Here is an 18,044-nt window from a genome sequence, read left to right as displayed (position 1 = left end):
TGATCTGGGGCTTTAGTTGGATGGGTTTTCAGTATAGTTCATCATTAGTGTTGATGTAATTGCAAGCAATCCAAAAATGAACCAAAATCAGTAGACAGCCGCTGCAACACTCTGCGACGGAGTCGACCGTCTTGGCTGAGTAAAAAAGGAACGCAGCAATACTGCTCTTGATGAAGTATGCTCGCTCAGAACAGCGTAAGTGAAATGTTCTGGATGCCTCGATTTGTTTCTCATCTTTGTGTTTATTTCGCTCCAGGTAGCACTAGCTACCTCCTCGAATGCGAGGAACGTAACGGCCAGGACTTTTACTCCATCTTCCTAGCGAACATTGTTTGTAAAATCTTCATTAAAGGTTTCGGGACACGGTGCTTGGCTTTTTAACGGACGAGGCGAGCACTTTACTTGCGGCTATATGTGTGGAAAAGGCGCAGCCCCTTTATAACTGTCAGTATGAAGAGTGGAGCATCATCAGCACATATGCTACAATTTTCACCTCACCTTGGCCTAGCAGAGGGAATCCCCGTATTGACCTACAATTTTGGATATGCTGCAACAAAGGTTCTATACAAAGCACGAAGAGGATATATGAGAGTGAGCAACGTTGCCATATTACTTGGCGCACAGCAATTGGATTAGTTGGCTGGCCGTTGACTACAAGCCAAGCTACTAAATCCGCATATAGCAGTTGAAGCCCCTCAATCAGACGCGCCGGGAAGCCAAAGCCATCCAGAACAACAAAATGAAGTAATCACGGTCTACACGATGTACGGCTTTTTTTTTTAGTTTAAGAACGAAAAAGTGCCTGTAACTTATTAATCGCAAACGTAAAAAGATTTGGGTTAGAGCCAGTAAGAAAAAAATTGCGCGTACTAGCACAACGCATGTTTGAACACGGCTGATCAGTTCCTGTAGACCTGCTGTTATACGATACTTTAGTAGTGCAGCAAATAATTTGTATTTTCTGGCCGAACAGTAATAATGAGAGGAGCTTCCATGCCCTCGGTTCAGATGGTTCACCGCCACCACCACGTTATAGAAGTGCAGCTTCAAGTCTGACAAAAACGTATTTGGTCTGTTGCCGTCAGTGGGGACGCTATTGAAATTTGATGACAGATATGCGTTGATACAAAAAATGTCTAGTACAGCATGATCGGAAGCCCGTCCTCGCCTGCTTTTGTAGAAGCAATCGATCCCAAAACTATTTCCCGAAGTTATTCCAGGGTTATCGAACATCAAAGATCTTCATGCCACTCTTCGCGAATGCGAGCTACACCTGCGCAAAACTTGCGTACAGCAGAGCTGAGACTTGCACTACCCGCACATTCAGTTGAGAATAAGTGTGAAATGTGCGTGATGAATAGATCTCTTATGTCTTCAACGTTGTCAGATTGTATCCCGCTAGGCAATACAGCGACGAAAACTAATGTAACTCCTTCACATAGATGCCACGAACACTGCTATGGACAGTGGGATCCGCAACAGGCCTCCCTTTTGTGAAAGATTCTGCGGCTCTGCTAAGATGGTGCCGGTGTTCATAACTACCTTTTCACTGGTTTAGATAATCCTGCATGGTGTACTTGAGAGGCTCCTCGCGCCTTACTATGCGTGCTTTCTGAAGGGTGTCCTTAACTTCACTTGTTGGGTGTAGCTTGCTCTCTCGTCCCGTTTTGCTCAGTTTTGATCTCTCGACTGGTGTGTGCGATGGTCGCCTTTTCTGTGCTCCAGCGCTTAATGGCGGTAAAACCATGCTGGAAGGTCAAGATGAAGCAAAGTCTCGGTTTGCTTATACTTGGACTTGTCGTAACTTACCTCCTCTGCAGCGCTCAGAACAGTAGAAAATGCGTCACGCACGCCAGTTAAATATTTCAGTTGGTGTACCTGGGGACTTTAAATGAAATTATTGTGCTTACAGACATGAATACCAATACTAGACTTATAATTATCTGTGATGGCTTTTCTCAAACCGCCGTACACTGCATATTTGATCTGAGCTGCGAATTCCAATGGCGCTTGTATCGGGGCGAATACAGAAAAAAAAGACAGCGCTTAAAAACGGCTTGAACTGCGTTATACGAGCCAAATATTTTTGAGCGTGGTTTTGCATGATCTAGCAAGGTTATATACTGTTTGGCGGTTTGTATTATAGGGGGCGCGCAAGCTTCGCCTTAGTAGATGCGATAGCGTCATTGACAGCATCATTTTAGTGCACTTTTTTCTGTTTACTTTGGTTTTGGGAAGAGGAACGCCTGTATCTGCCTCACCTTCCCAGCTTTCGGCGGGCGCTTACACTTAATTAGATCAAGGCCATTCGAACCTCGCGTGGCAGAATCCGAAGTTTCACCCTGAATAGTACAGTCTATGGTCTTATAACCACGAAATAATTGGCGTCAAAAGGATACGTTGGGATGCCACTGTTAACGTCATGAAATTAAGTGGCCCCTGCAATTGAGGAAGCTAATGAGCCCATGAGCCCCACTACTTGGGCGGGCAGGCATCTATGGAAGCTTGCCTGCCACTTTGACCTTGCCCCTACCACCTCTTCGCATACTTGCCGCTTGCAGTATAGCTCGGCACCGTTCTATAAATAGTGATGTGGCGAAAGCTAATGCCGAGACGAGAGTCCCGATGCTGGAAACATGCAGTGACTCGAGAAGACGAAGAATTTTATTGGGACAAAGCAAACGAAGTGCAACTGCGCGTCGAGATAGGCATGAAAAATCACAGTTTTGAATTATGTCCAAACTGCATCCAAGATTCCGCAATCAAGTCAGCCCATACCACTTCCAGTACTATTGGGGTACTATTCCCTTCCCACATTGTCTAGTACGACATTAACGCAAGTGAGCAGCAGTGGGGCAGCACCAGCTTTTCGGCGCACGCCTTCTTGCTCGCCGCCTCTGAGTCAGGCGGCAGCCGGACAACCGATAAGTTCCACCTGTTCTTGCGGGCTGGAGATGGCGACACACCTATGCAACAAGGCATTCAAGTCAGTCAGTCGAGCCCGTCGCCCGAGCCTTCTAGGCAGCTCTGACATTCCGCACACGCTTGCGCCTTTGCTCAGAATACTGCGTCTCTATAGTTGTGGTCAATAGAGAGGGATAGAGAGCAAAGCCGCAGTCTGTGTTTCCAGCCTAGATGCGGGCAACCAAGAGGGAGGACATTTCTGGGCCCTCTAGAATTCCAGGGACAAGGGGAAGGGTGCCCAGGCAGTGCGTGCTCTTTACCGTTTTTTGTGCACGTGCGGTGCTCCCTGGACCTCGGCTCCGAGCCGCTCGCCGCGTCGGGAAGCTGCTTGTGCTTACCTCCGCGCCTTAACAGCATGGCGCTCACCTTCACGCGCATTTCCCTCTCACTTCCTCTCCCCCTATGATCCCACCCCACACCTTTCGACCACATACCAGCGCATTGTAAAGAGGTATATTGTGCCTGTTTTCGTTCATTTCTGAAGGTGGTGTAAGGAAAGCTGAGAACGGTGCTGCGCCGGGCGTTTTTTCGAGTCGCTCATTTTAATCTATCAAGATCATTCAATTTCTTGTAAAATCTGACGCTATGAAGAAGGGGGATCGCGATAGGTGGCAGTGTAATGATAGGAGGTATGGCATAAATATACAGGCAGAATAACCTGTCTCATAAACGCGAGTCCAATCCCATGTCATTCAAGAAATGGCAAAAAATTGTGGGTGGTTTAGCTATGGTTAAACCTTGTGTACACGCGATGGCTTCATTCGCGTCCCTCGCATCGGGCCCCATGCTGCTGCAGTGGCCTGGCACACAGCGCGCTCCTGTTTATATACTCAGTCACAATGTGACGTCAATTATCACGTGACACCGAACCATATGCGACGTCATAGTTCCTCGCTTCGACCTTTGAAGCTTCACCTTTGGCCTGCACCTTTTACATAGACATTTGGTATACCATGGGGCCCAACACCACAATTGTTTGATGGTTTTTCCTCTGGATCACTTGAAGGTCATATTCCTGCGCACGGAGACATTGGCTTCACATAGCGTAGTGAAGCTATAGCTTCAAAAGACTGCACTGCCTGTAAAGCTTTCTATTTGTCCTTTCAAGCACCGAGCAATAATTCCTACGAAAGATACCTGCTGTCGAAACGATCTAAGGCAGTAGATACCAACATCATTTCGCTCGCATACACTGGGCACAGGACTAACATATGCTCCACGGTCACCGTAACGCCACAAGTTGAACATTCAGGGGAGTCAGCCTGTCGTGAAAGCCACGTTTAAACACAGCCTGTGGATCAAGCATGTATGATGGCGCGGAATTCCTCGAGAAACGGGAAATTACTGCATCCCATCTAGTCTTTTAAGACTGATGCTTTGGGTGTCTGATTGGGCACAGTAAGCTGCTGTCTCACTCCTCATGCAATTTGAAAGAATACACGTGGTATCAGCGCTCGAAAAGAGCAGGACTGTTTGGAGGTCACTGCAGTGGGCGTGCTTTATTTAAGCATCTGCCATTTCCATCGAGCCCGCCACGTGCAAGGATTCATTCAAATATTACCCTGTGGTCTTTGGCATGGGCAGGTGTAAGAAGCTGCGTGGTGTTTAATGCAAAAGACTGGTAGGCAGTGTAGCGTAGAAAACTCTCTGAAATTTGTAACACCGGTTCCGATCCTCTGAACATACACCACTTTTGAGATTTTCCCCACAAATGTAGCAAATCAATTCCCGGAGCGCTACAAGAACAGCAGTGGTTGATTTAGAGTTATGGCCTAAAAGAAACCGGACAGTCGTCTTCTGACTCGGTATCATCACGGCTGCAGTTCGTGCTTGTGCTGATAAAGATACATCCTTGTACACGCGAGTATATAGTTCTGATATTCTGACCAGATGTATGCCAGAGTAAGTTGCTTCAGCACCCTAATTGGCCCCATTGATTTCTTCGATACCCAGGGGACGTCGACAAATACCATCGCCCATGACGGCTTGGAGCGATGATACGGGGGAGCATAACCTAATGACAGTTGCGACTGATGGCAGCGGAGTGCACTCGAAAAACTGCTCTCTGGCCGCCCATCCAGAATCTTCATCTCTGTAGCGAATGTCAATATCTTCGTTATGTATAGCCTTACCCAACAGTTCATTTTTTTCACAATGGCAGCCAAGTAATGTTCTTCTGGAACACCCTTAATTTCCAAATTATTGCCTCTATTGTAGCGTTTCATTTTGCGCACTGCGGGTTTTTTTTTTCTGAAAGCTTAATTATCGCTGCTTATTTCCTTGACATTATCACAAGGGTCGCTACAAACGCGTATACTATCCTTTAGTTCACTGGTGTCTGTATACATCTCTGTACGAAAGTCTGCTAGCAACTTCTCAATTTCAGCTTTGCCTCCCATGTCTGAGAGCTGAAGAATCTACTACGAATTAAGCGTTTCTAAGGGAAAGAAATTTTTTCCACTGTTGAGCAGCAGTGTGGCCAAACCTACTTATCTGAGGTAGTAATGAAAGATATGTTCCATGTTCACCTCTGAAAAGATGTGTAGTTAAAAACAACTGAGACGTTCGTGCTCTACTGCCGAACTGGGCAGAGCGATTTCGAAGCTGTGGACTTATGCAGCCAGCTTTCGCTCGAGTGGACCCCAAATGCGCAGACATAGCTGTATTAATCGGTAATGCAGCGGGAGATTACGATGGTGCTGATAGCGATTGAGGACATATCTTCGACTTCTTGGTGTGACCTGGTTTTCTGATATTGTGGGACAGAGGCCTGCGAATAAATATGTACATAAATACAACTGTGGTGGGCGGGCAATGCAGATATATGAACCAACGTAGAACGATGAGGACAAATTAAGCTGTAGAATGAAAGCCTAAAAAAGATCCCTTAATAATAAATATGTAAACTTGTTGTGTAAGCATACGTGAGCAATATTAACAAAAGGTGCAGACATGAGCATCCATGCAGAGCAAAAAATGATTTTTTTATTCACTGATGCCAAATATACAAGAACCATTGCTAACTGAATACTTCCCTATATGAAAGTTACTGATCCCGTTAATGTCGATAAAACCCCCACAGCAGAAGACAACAAAATGCGGTTTAAATACAGGTGATGCCGCAAATCCGCGAATTCCACTTAAAAGAGATCACAATGACTTAATTCTTGCTTTGAAGAAACGCAAACAAATATATGGTACATCACTGTCGCAATTAAAAATTTAGGAACAATACATTCGAAGAAAATAACCATTCCAAAAATGGTGATCATGTTCTCCAACAATCTCTTAGAATGCGGGCTACCATTGGTTTTCACTCAAGAGCATTGCAAGCGGCCATAGAAAAAAACGGTAGTACTGTTATACTAAGTCACCAATTCAATAGGAAGTGCATGGGTGACATTTTTCATGAGCTATATTGCTCCGCAATATTATTGTCTTTATTATACAGAATAAAAACTTCATGGACTAAGCCCGAGGCAAACTTAGTGGCATTCTTCTTCGGCATATGTTGCCATTTCAATATTATGTTGCAAAACGAAGCACACTTACATGAAACTTTTCGACCACATATGATTACACCGTGAAAATTCATGAGTATATAATCTTTCTACAGACGTTTCTCAAATACTTCAACTGGGCAATAACATTTTAGTTTCAGAAGCCGTCCTCTGTTGATTCTATTGTTCTATTGATTCTATTGAAATAAGAAATGTGCAGAGGAGAGCAAGTTATGCACGCTTCAGTCTATTGTTGTGCCGCACGGACGGCGTCAGCATCCGATGCCGACCATGACGGGGCACCCGAACGTCCTTGCGAACGTTGGTAGAGTCATGGCGGCCACTCGAAGAACCGTCGCAGCGACGCTTCGTCCACTGCCGTCTCCGGGCACCGCGCAGAACGTATGGCCCATGCGGAGGTAGAAGAGCTGCGCCAGCGCCCTCTCTTGTCCCATCAAAGGGTCTCTCAGCAGGGACGCCCTGAAGGCGACTTCGGAGGCCCAGCGTAACTGGACCACGTCCCGCCACCACGATTCGTCTCCGGTAATCTCGAGTCTTGAAGCGTCCCTCGCATAAGAGCCTAGGCAGCGGGTGTGCTCGGTCAGATCCCAGCCTGAGCTTCTGCAGACGCAATAGCAAAGAAAAGCTCCAGTAAGGGCAGGTATGCTGCCTTGCAAAATTTCGCTACAACAACATATAAACACGATAGTGCTTCACTGTGAAGGAATTGATGAAATATTTGCCAGTTAGTAAAGTACATTCGTCGCGGTGGTTCAGTTGTTACGACGCTCGAGTGCTGAATCGAAGGTCTATGGAAACCTGCAGCGGTCGCTTTTAGGTGAAGTCGATAAAGGTGCAATGCGTCCGTGTTCTGTGCGATGTTATTGCACGTTAATCAGGTGGTCTTAACTTCCGGCATCTCTCGAAGCCTGGTTTGCTATGGGACGTTAAACCGCATAAACCAAACCGAACGTACAGTACTCACGGATTGAAATAGGACACTCGGAGCGCGTGGCCGTCGCTGCATTCAGCGCCGCCCGTGGATGCTCATGGAACCAAGGTGCTGCATTGTGGTATAGCGCGAGGGGGAGAACATCTAAAAAGCAGAACTGTTCCTTCCGGTCGCCAATAAGCCGGCCTGTTGTTTACCACACTCTTGCATGCAGCGACGGCCACGCGCTCCGAGTGTCCTATTTCAATCCGTGAGTACTGTACGTCATCCAGAAGTCTGCTATAGGTGCGTTTCCTCCAAACAGAAGCGTTATAGTGTCGTATAGTTTCTTTTGGCAAAAATTTCATGGGTGCAATTAAGAGGCCTCGTCAGTTCCAAGACAGCTCAGAGCTGGCCTTCTTGTGTTCGTAGATGGCAGCACGTGTGCACCACAAAAAAAGAGGTAAATCTTATTCCTCTCTAGAGGCAGTGAATCCCGCCACGACAAAAAGCAATCAAGTCTTCCGCGTACGCAAGGTAGGACCATTTGCAATTTGCCCCGGAACGACGACTCATTCGGTTGAGTGTGGAAGGTTTCTGAGCAATCAGGTAATAAAATGTTTATGAATGGGTGTTCCCTATCAATTATGGGACGAGGAACTAGCAGATTGCGAGTGCGAAGGCTCTGGCTATGTATAATTTCGTACAGGTGACTCTAAATCTACTGACGTAGAGCGGTAAGCTGGGCTAGGTGGCTGATGTTCATCGTACGAATCGGAAAACTGTGCTAAATTCACGATGAACAGCGCATCCTACCTTTCTTTTTCTGTTAGTGTTTTAAGGCAGTTACCCTATTTGTACAATGTCCAAATCTAGGCATGAAAGGGAACGAGACGTGCCTTTTGTCACCTTGTCCCGGCGTATAATGTCTGGAATAGGAGTGCGGTGAGGCGAAGGGGAGAGGGGGGCAGCGCTGAATGAGGTAACCCATTCTACAATGTATGGGGACAGAAGGCCGCCTCCTCTCCTCTCCTGTCTAGTCTTTGCTGTAGAGGAACAAATTATCCTAGAGTATAGCTGTGGCTCAGTTCAGTTCAATCGTTCAGTCGTGTCCGACTCTTCGTGACCCTATGGACCATATCGCGCCACGCTTTCCGGTCTCTCACTATCTTCCTAACATCACATAACGTCATCTGCAGCGCCTCGAGGATGCCATCTAATCATCGCATTTGCTGCCTACCCCTTCTCCGGTGACCCTCAACCTTTCTCAACATCAAATCTTTCTCCAGCGACTACTCTCTTCTCATCAGATTACCAAAGTAGCTGAGCTTTAACTTTAGAATTTGACTCTCCAATGAGCAGTCAGGGTTTATGGTCGACAATATTGACTGATTTCATATTCTGGCAGTCCAAAGCACTCTCAGGAGTCTCCGACAGCACCACAATTCAAACGCGTCAATTCTTCGGCGGTCAGCTTTCTTCATAGTCCAACTCTCGCATCCATACATCACAACTGGAAAGAACATAGCACGAGTTATACGGATCTTGGTTAGCAGTCTGATGTCTCTGCTCTTTACTAGGCGGTCAAGGCTAGCCATGGCTCTCTTTCCCAGAAGCAGGCATCTCCTAATTTCATGGCTGCAGTCTCCTTCCGGGGTAATCTTGGAGCCCAAGAAGAGAAAATCTGTCACAGCTTCCACTTCTTGTCCCTTGATGCTCCAGGCCTTGATAAGGCAAGACGCCACGATATTTGTCTTTTTAATGTTCAGTTTAAACCCAAACTTCTCAGTCTCTTCTTGTACGCGCATCAGAAGACCCTTGGGTTTCACTTCACTTTCTGCCATTAAAGTGGTATCATCCACATATCTAAGGTTGTTATGTTTTCCAGCAATCTTCACTCCAGCTGAAGACTCGTCCAGACCAGCCTTCCTCATGATGCACTCAGCATATAGGTTAAATAGGCAGGGCGACAGTATGCAGCCTTTTCTCACTCTTTTCTCAATCGGAAACCAATCAGTAAGACCATGCCTAGTTCTGACTGTGGCCTCTTACCCTTCATATAGGTTCCTGAGGAGACAGATGAGGTGACTGGGAACTCCCATCTCTTGCAGAGCTTGCCACAATCTGCTGTGACCTACGCAGTCAAACGCTTCCGCATAGTCAATAAAGCAGAAGTAGATGGGTTTCTGGAACTCTTGCTTTTTCCATGATCCAGCGAAGGTTGGCAATCTGGTCTCTAGTTCCTCTGCCCTTGCGAAACCCAGCTTACACGTCCAGCTAGCATCCCCCTAATCACACGGCCCCGGTTCTAAAGCTGCGTTCTATCGTAGCAGCTTATTTCCAGAACAAGAAAGCAGCGTATATCGTAACACATTCTTCGCGCAAAGCGAGAATTCGTCAAAGAATGTCGAGAAGGGCATGCCCTTCATAGTGGCGGACGGAACAGTTTGCTCCGCATCGACGTTTTCTTTCTTTGCCAATGAAACGATCGGCTGCGATATACCATCTTTAATGTTACATTCCTTGTTTACAATTTCACACAAAAGCAATTTAGATTATAATATAAAAATAAAAAGTATCCTTTAGAAAACGATGGCATGAACACGCCTCAGAAGAAAATTTTATGCAGCGCAAAAGTGCTTTATTCGCGTGATTAGTCTTCATAAATTGTACCATTCTATTGCAGTCAAGCTGTTGTTATTGTTTCTTTCAAAATGGTAACTTAAAAAACAAGAATAAGCAAAGCATAAAGTATAGACCTCCTCTATGTTTACAAACAAACAAGGCGATCGAGGTGGCGCTGCAATCGTCTCCGATCCCACAGTAGGCAAAACGCATGGCAGCGACACTGTGATCAAGCTTATCAAGGGCGTGTTAGTGTGGAGTGCAGGCGCCTTTTTGGCAGATAAAATAACCATGTGCTTGGGGTGTTTACACGAACCCAACAAAAGTCAAATCGGATCCCCTTTTAGAGGGAAATGGCAAAACGCAAAGGAAAAGATCAAAACGGCAGTCACGCGTGTCCCATTGAAAACTCGCTCTTTCTCCCGAATAATCGACTGGACCCGCATTTTGTCAAGTTTGTGTACGCAAGGCTGTGCGAGTATGTCGTGAGCCTCAGCGGTGAGGACAAAAGCGATAGACGAAAAAACTCCATGTGCACGGCATGCGGCACCCTGTGCCGCACGCCGTACCAGACAGAGTGTGTGTTCAAGGCGCACAAGCGAAGGGTTGCTGCCCGCCAGGAAAAATGAGCAACATTGTTATCTATTTCCTGTCTTCGTCCAGCAAATCAACCGCGGGAAGCAAATTTCAAAGCTTGGGGTGCTTACAACTGCTTTCAATCGAGTAAGTAGAAGGTGACATTTTTTTCTCGCTCGTAAACAGCGCGCGCAAACAATGTACGAAGTAATCAGCTCGAAACATATTATTGTATTCTCAGGTGATTCTTCACACCGAGTGGCAAATTAACGTTGCTGGTAAACTCTAAGCTCCTCGGTAGCTTCGAGCGGCTTTTATAAGTAAGTATGGCAACAGTAGCAAGGGCAATGTGCCTTGGCACCGCACGGATTTGCTTATTCGTGTGTTATTAGTTGCAATCGCCATGCCGCGCGCCTGTTGCATCTGCTGCACGCGTGGGCGACTGTCGGCGTTAACTTTCGCAATTTCATCATGGGTATTTACGCTTTTAGCTTGCATTAAAATTACACGCTGCAGTAGTCGCGGCGGTTCTGTAGCTAGGGCGACCGTATAAAGATCCTCGGAGAGTCTGAACCCCGAGCCCATATGTCGCTCGGCGATGCTGAACCCCACAATCAGTGCCGTGTGTGTCTTTCTACTGCTTCATCCTGTGTCTTCGCACTGTTTTATACTAAAAGTTGCATTCACAGTTAGTAGTTGTGAATACAACTAAAACCGCTCGGTATAAAAAACATTCTGCTCCAATCGAGCAAATCAGCGGCTGTCAACCTACAGTGGTAATCTTCATCACGGAATAGATTAAAATAATTTGAGGTGGACACGGCAAAGGCTAGTTATGCAGCATAACCACGAAGGAGTTAAACCTTTTCACTCGCGCAGCAGCTCACTACGCGTACGTACATACAATTACCAAAGTGAAAAAAAAAAAGAAAAACGTTTTTGAGGTATTGTTTACGTAAGTAAACATATCTATGCATTCTCGCATACGCATTACAATATACTGGCCTTCGAGAACCTATACAACTCTGGCGTAGAAGTAAATAAGCTCTATAGATTAGGCGTGACAAAGTGCTTGCTGCATATCCGGAGCTGGCATCGGTATCCAGCCCTGGCGCTTCACCACGACGATGAACTGTTTACGGTGACCTCCGCCGCCAAGAAACCTGTGCAAGCTTACTAAAATTCCCTTTCTGTGCCTTTCGGCACAAGTTACGGCGACGCAACTAGTCGGCCATTTAGTTTTATTTCCGACAGCAGCAAGACACTCCGCAATCACGGTAGGCAAAAGCGACTAAAATGTTGTTTTGCCTACCCCGCGAAAGTCACTGACGACGACAGCGCCACCGCATCTTTGTGAAGTAGCCGGAGTGAATGAGGTCTGGTCTCCATGCTGAACTGCCTGTTGTCCGATGACGTTAGAAAGCGTACGTGTGCTGCAGCCTCGGCGTTAGGTGTTGTCTGGGCAGCGCATCTTTGAGCACTAACATGCCACAGCTGTGGCCATTGCGTCGTAAAACTACACTGCTGAGATTTCATTTCGTATGGAGTGCACTTCAGAAGGTAAGTACCATCACTATCTCTCTAATTCGGTGTCTCAGTGGTGCGGACAAGCCGTCACTAGCGAAAATTCCCTACTGCCACCTTCACGATCTAAAGAAAATTTCAGGATACGCGAGGCATTTCAAAGCAGTGCCAAACTACGCATTTCTTCCTTCCTTTCGCGTTCCGCTGTTTGATGTACTATTGTCTCGAAACGGCACGATATGCATGAAAGATGATTATCAAATTTATGGAAGGGGCCACTCATAGGCGAGCTGTGTTTTGGCTGTTCTTGTGCCCCACGCATGCACAGAGTGAATGGTCCCATTTTGTCTTAGCTGTCCTGAAGACGGTCGAATACAAACAAAGAGCAACAAATTAGGCGAAGTTATCAAATATGCGATGAAATGCATCCCAGTCCATTTATATCGGCGCGCACAAACACAGCCACGCCCGTACGAACACAGCCTAAAACGAGATTGATGGTGGAATGTAGCTTCGCCAAAATAGATGGACATCAGGGAGAACCAAGTCGTGGTAGTAAACGTTGGAGTGAATTTTAAATCCATGCAAAAAATGCACACAACGCATTCAATGTCTGCAAAAGGCAAACTAACGAATCGATATCAATTAACATTATGCCTCGGAGCAGGAAATAAAAATCTAGGGAATGTTTGAGAGAAATTTGGACAGCCATAATTTTTTTTCAGGAGAGCACCGAAAGAAGTGATATGCTTTAAAGTCCAATTTTCAACCATATCCACTCATGCTTTGTAAAAACGACATTATAAATTGTGTCCATGCCATTTTCTGCTATTGCTAACAAAGAAAGCATTGCCGAAAGCCACATGATAATCCGATCAAATTTACCCGCAGCAGAGTTTCTGAACGTGCGCCTGTATTCTCTGCGGTCATTCACTCTGGCGAACCCTCTTAAGTCTGCTTAGGCGCACTAATGCGAAAGCATTTCCCTTATTGCTACCGATTGCGTTGCTGCATGTTCGTCTCTTTACACTTTTGCCGTTTCTGACACACCTTTATCGTTACAAATCAGTGGTAATTTGAGGCTCGAGGCTCATTTGCTGCTCCCTGCCGCACGAGACTGATGTGCAATCGTGTATTGTGTCGACCTCTCTAGATGGCAGAACGTGTCTGTCTAGCGGCATATTCATTGTCTTTGTTTCATACTAAATTTTGCATGCTCAGGTTTCGAAGAGCTTTCATTTCAGGGCCATAACCTATAGGCTTGAATGTTTATAATGGTGTGTTAATTTCTGCTTTTTTCTTACTTAGGTGCCACTGTTAGCCTTTGCCTCATCGCGCTCTGGCGTCCTTAGCTACAGAAGGGGAATTACAAACTCGTTCTCAGGCAGTCAGCTTAGCCAAGTCGTTTGCACGCTAGGGTGAGGGGCGAAGGGATGGGGTATCGATTCCGGGCGGGGGCACGATGTTTAAGTGTCAGTTTTCGGGCAGATTTGACGACCAGCACGATCAACGCCACACAAGTACCAAGAAATGCTTTCGCATCAAAATATATGAGCACTTTGTATATGTACACCCTCACCGCATCGCTGAAATGTGAGCGTGCAGTATGCCCCCAGGCGTCGCCTGCTGCATAGCTCGATCGCACTGGATATAAAATTACAAGAGCACTGTGGAATCTACACTGCAGAAATGCGAAAGCCTGAACTTTGCTGGTGCACACGGTGCATCACGTTTGCTCTCATTATCGTTATTATCATTGCTAATGACATCCTTGTCATTATCACTACTCGCAGCGCCATTGTCATCGCTACTATCATGTCACTGTAGACAAAAAAAAATTATGATCTGTGTTATGCATTCGCAGGCGTGACGCAGTTGGTTAAGGCGCTCAGCAGGGAATTCGAGGAATGAAGGTTCGATTCCCGGTGGAGACAGGATTTATTTATTTAATTTTAACTATCATCCTCTCGGTAGACAAGAAGAATTATGATGTGCGTGTCACGATTGCGGGCGCGGCCTAGTTCGTTAAGTGCTCGTCTCCAAACAGACAAATGCATCTGCTCCACACGCCTTGATAATCTCAAGCAACGTAAATGAAACGTCTAGGTACCTGTTATCTAAAGATTGTTGCCAGGGACACCCAGCTTGATAGGCTAACCTGGCCAGGTAGTATCCGATGGTTGCGTAGTTCAGCACGTGCTCTGAAGCTTGAGCGTAGTAGAAATCGGGGATTAGGAGGCGTTCCACGATTTCTCGGTCACTCCAAGAAGAGGACGATGCTCGGAAGTCTAGTAAAGGACTTTCAGATCGACCCCCGCCAGCCAAGAATAGGACAGCGTTAGCGATGAAGTCGGGCCCGTAGTTGGCCGTGACTATAGATTTAGTGTCGTTTTCTTGTGGCAACACTGCAACGAAGGAGAAAAAGCAGCTCTAAGCACAAACAATGTCTCACAGCACATCAGGTGTTTATTAGGCATGCCTTGTTTGTCATTTAAATGCCCCTACACGTCCTACATAGAAGTCGCAAGATTTCTCAAAAGCACAATACATATTTAAAAATAATTTACCTGAGAACAATGTCCCTTCGCGGAGATCATCCGCACTGTATTTCGCGACATATTTATTTTATTTTAGCCATGCCTCTAAAAAGCCACCTATTTGACCAACATTAGTGTACGCTCCATCATTATTCAATGCTTTTCTAACTGTATTCGTCTGCAGAGGTCAAGAGATCAAGCCCAGCTTTCCAATGTACCGGTTAATTGTGACAAGCTGAGGGCTGGTGCATGATTCTATTATACACATATACAAGGTCATTGTCTACGCTTGCGATGCGCAGCAAAAACTTTTATTTGAATGTTGTCCCTGTGCTCGCACTGAGCAGCTAAACACTTATAAAAAAGCAATGAGCTGCATTTTTAGAAGAATTTTGAAACGACGGTGAAATATATCGAATGTGCTTTTGTGAGAATATTGACAAATCCGATGCGTAGGAAAAATTTGCTTACGAACTTTAAACTGAACCCAAACAAATAACTATAGACTTCCAAAGATGACCAACTAGCTGCGTTTTTGCAAACTAACAACAAAACACAACAAACTTAGCGAGAAGGGATTTGCGGATATATTGGCTGTACAAAATGTGAAAACTTTTGTGGTAAAGTACTCTTTTTCGAATTTCCTCACAGGTTCTATGTATGAATACGGCGATCTATGTTATTTCATTCACTCACTTTGTATAGGATATCTGGCTGCTACCATGTTCCCGTAGTCCAACACGGCGCCGTGAGATATTTCCAGTTGCATATTGGCCGCCGTTAACACTCCAGAAAGAATGCGTTTCACATTGGCAGCGGCTTCCAAGCCCACAAACTCAGTCAATATCCAGCGGCGGTAAGCTTCTCCGAACATCTTCTCCAAAGCCCTGACGCAGACCTCGTATTTCACGTCGTCGTCCGGTAAGTGGCGATGCACTTTGACCCTTTCTTCGAGGGCGAAGAGTTCGGCCAGTGGTACGAGCATCAAGTATATCTTCGTCACCAGCATATCATCCTGGCTGGAAAGAGATTCCAGGATGCCTCGCACGCCGTTGAGGTTGGTGACGCGCGCTGTCAACGGCAGAGTCATCATCTCCATGGAAGCTTGGGCCGCCAGCACTGCGGTCCAGTTCCACAGGGACGAGTCCAGCTTGCGGAGCGGTATGTCTACCGGAGCAACCAGAGGACTTGACACCAAGTTGAAAATGACGTCATCCATTTTCACTACCGCCTCCGTGATCTGCGTCTCGAAGGCTTGACTGTCGTTCTCGGTGCTTTCACGTGCACGTAATCGACGACCTACCCCGCCTATGACATGCTGGCTGCTTGCCAGCAAAGTCTTGACGGCACGTGTCACGATCGTGTGACGGAACTCAGTGCTCACATGTTGCAGTATGGCGGTGCCCGGTGAGATGTCGACAACGTGGCCGTCGTACGCGACGTACAAAGCAGATAGCAGTCGGAAACTTAGTAGCTGGGTCACGGCCAAGAAAAATGACTCCTGAAACGTCTTCGCTTGCAGCCACACGCCGGTGAACATATTGGCCGCTCGCCAAGCGGTCGACAAATTTAGTGGCTGCATTCAGAAAGAAGGTAATGCAGCACAAATAACCTCTTCCATTCGCCCAGATGAGAATGTGATCGGTAGGTATACAGACATTCTGGTAATAGTTTCTGTGGGAGTGAGATTTTGCATTGTGCTCTTCATTTTTGTCGCAGTGGCCTTTCACGTGGTTTTAAATCTGGGGTAACATCTCCGCTGTGTATACCTGTAGATACAAAAGAGTTTTCCTCGAAGTATGTTTCTAAAACTATTTCATATGAAAGATTTGGAATAGTTTTGCTGCATGCCCCTGTTGTAACTGCTGATGTAGACCTAGCGAGCACGGCAGCTCAATACTGCGGCCCTTGCTTGGATTTCCCCTAATGCGAAGGGCAAACATTCATGTACTGTTAATGTCACTCTATATAAACAACTATGAGGACTCGAAAATCTTCCGGAGCTCTCGACTACGAAGTGTCGTATAGTGAACAGCCTGCTTTGCGACGCACAATACCACATACCATTCTACACTGCCGTACTCAGTCTGCGCATGCAGCAAGCAAATGCGTATTTACTAGCAAGCTCAGTATGTGTTCTGAAAGCGTAGTTGTAACGGCAAGCTCCAGCTTACTATTATCCACCTACATGCCCAGTATCAACGTGAAACTAGCTTGTCACGAAAACTGTGATGGTAGTGGTACTATGTGTTAAAACGTTAGACGAATTCTCTCAGCAGTAGATGTTAACCCAAAATGTCAATATTGGGACATGAATTACGTCCAGTTAGCGAATACACGTCAGCGAAGTTTCAAACACTCATCATCATCATCATCAGCCTGACTATACCCACTGCAGGGCAAAGATCTCTCCCATATTCTTCCAATTAATCCGGTTCTGTGCTAGCTGCATCCACTTGACCCCTGCGAACTTCTTTACCTCATCCGCCCACCTAACTTTGTGCCGCCCCCTGCTACGCTTTCCTTCCCTTGGAACCCAGTTTGTTACCCTAAGCGACCATCGGTTATCCTGGTCTAACACTAACACACCATAATTACAAAGGCACTGCTGAATACAAGAACAAGCCCTCCTGACAAGCAGTAATGGTGGCGTGAACCGCATTCTCACGCACCCTGTCAGCGAAGAACGCCACGCAAGACGCGTACAGTTGCCCCATCTGGTTGACCTGCTCGTCGTATGGGGTCGACCCTGCCGCGACTCTCCAGAGGCTGTAGTTTACGGCAGCCACGTAGACGCTCCTCAACGAAGCCAGGTAGGACACGTTCCGGTCAGCAGAGCTTGAGCTGGACATATTATCTTTGGCCGTGGCCACTGGGCTCCAGTGACCACACACAAACGCGTAGAAGTTGGTGCACGGGTCGGCCGAAACATCCATGGCGTCAGCAATGATTTTAACGGCACTGTGGCAGTCGGCAGAGCTGCACTTCTTGTCCATCTCCTGGATGAGCGCGAAAGCGATGTAGTCGACACATTTCCTATCAAGAGATCTACAGTTGGTCGCTGATGGCGGATTCCAATTGGTGATCCCAAGCAACGTTTCGCGGTCCAGGAAACTCAAGAGCATGTTTCAATGAGTTATGTGGATGCGGATCCTTAGCCCTGACAAGACCCCGACGGCAGCTTCCCGAACTGTGAATCGTCTTCCTCCGTTGCACATGCGCAGATAGCTCCTGATCAATGATTGGAATTCGCCGAGTGTTGCTCGAAACAACGGTCATTTGTCATTAACATTCTAGCAATCTAAATTTAGCCCTCAGTAACTAACGCCTCTTATCCGATACTTTTCACACATTAAAGCTACGATGAGCAAAATATTTAACAGGCCC

General features: G+C 46.4%; 1 protein-coding gene across 1 annotated transcript; it reads right to left on the bottom strand.

The window, feature by feature from the left end:
- Nucleotides 1-6,736: 6,736 nt before the first annotated feature.
- On the bottom strand, nt 6,737-17,593 carry LOC146173859 (uncharacterized). The gene is made up of 4 exons (XM_084585691.1): nt 17,330-17,593; nt 15,354-16,233; nt 14,231-14,525; nt 6,737-7,085 (listed from the first exon to the last, which is right to left on the bottom strand). The coding sequence occupies exons 1-4, from the start codon at nt 17,591-17,593 to the stop codon at nt 6,737-6,739; spliced, it is 1,788 nt and encodes a 595-aa protein (XP_084441817.1).
- Nucleotides 17,594-18,044: the final 451 nt, after the last annotated feature.

The sequence above is a fragment of the Amblyomma maculatum genome, chromosome 11, assembly GCF_055883805.1.
Source record: "Amblyomma maculatum isolate TAMU_Amacu chromosome 11, ASM5588380v1, whole genome shotgun sequence".
NCBI lineage: Eukaryota > Metazoa > Arthropoda > Arachnida > Ixodida > Ixodidae > Amblyomma > Amblyomma maculatum.
This window is presented reverse-complemented; position numbering and strand designations above follow the sequence as displayed.

Excerpts from the sequence above, each read along its gene's own strand:
- LOC146173859 (XM_084585691.1), bottom strand. The coding sequence starts at position 17,593 with ATGGATGTTTCGGCCGACCCGTGCACCAACTTCTACGCGTTTGTGTGT. Across the intron at positions 16,234-17,329 it reads TGGCGTTCTTCGCTGACAGG|CCACTAAATTTGTCGACCGC; the intron begins GTGCGTGAGAAT and ends TTCTGAATGCAG. Across the intron at positions 7,086-14,230 it reads CAACAATCTTTAGATAACAG|AAGCTCAGGCTGGGATCTGA; the intron begins GTACCTAGACGT and ends TTGCGTCTGCAG.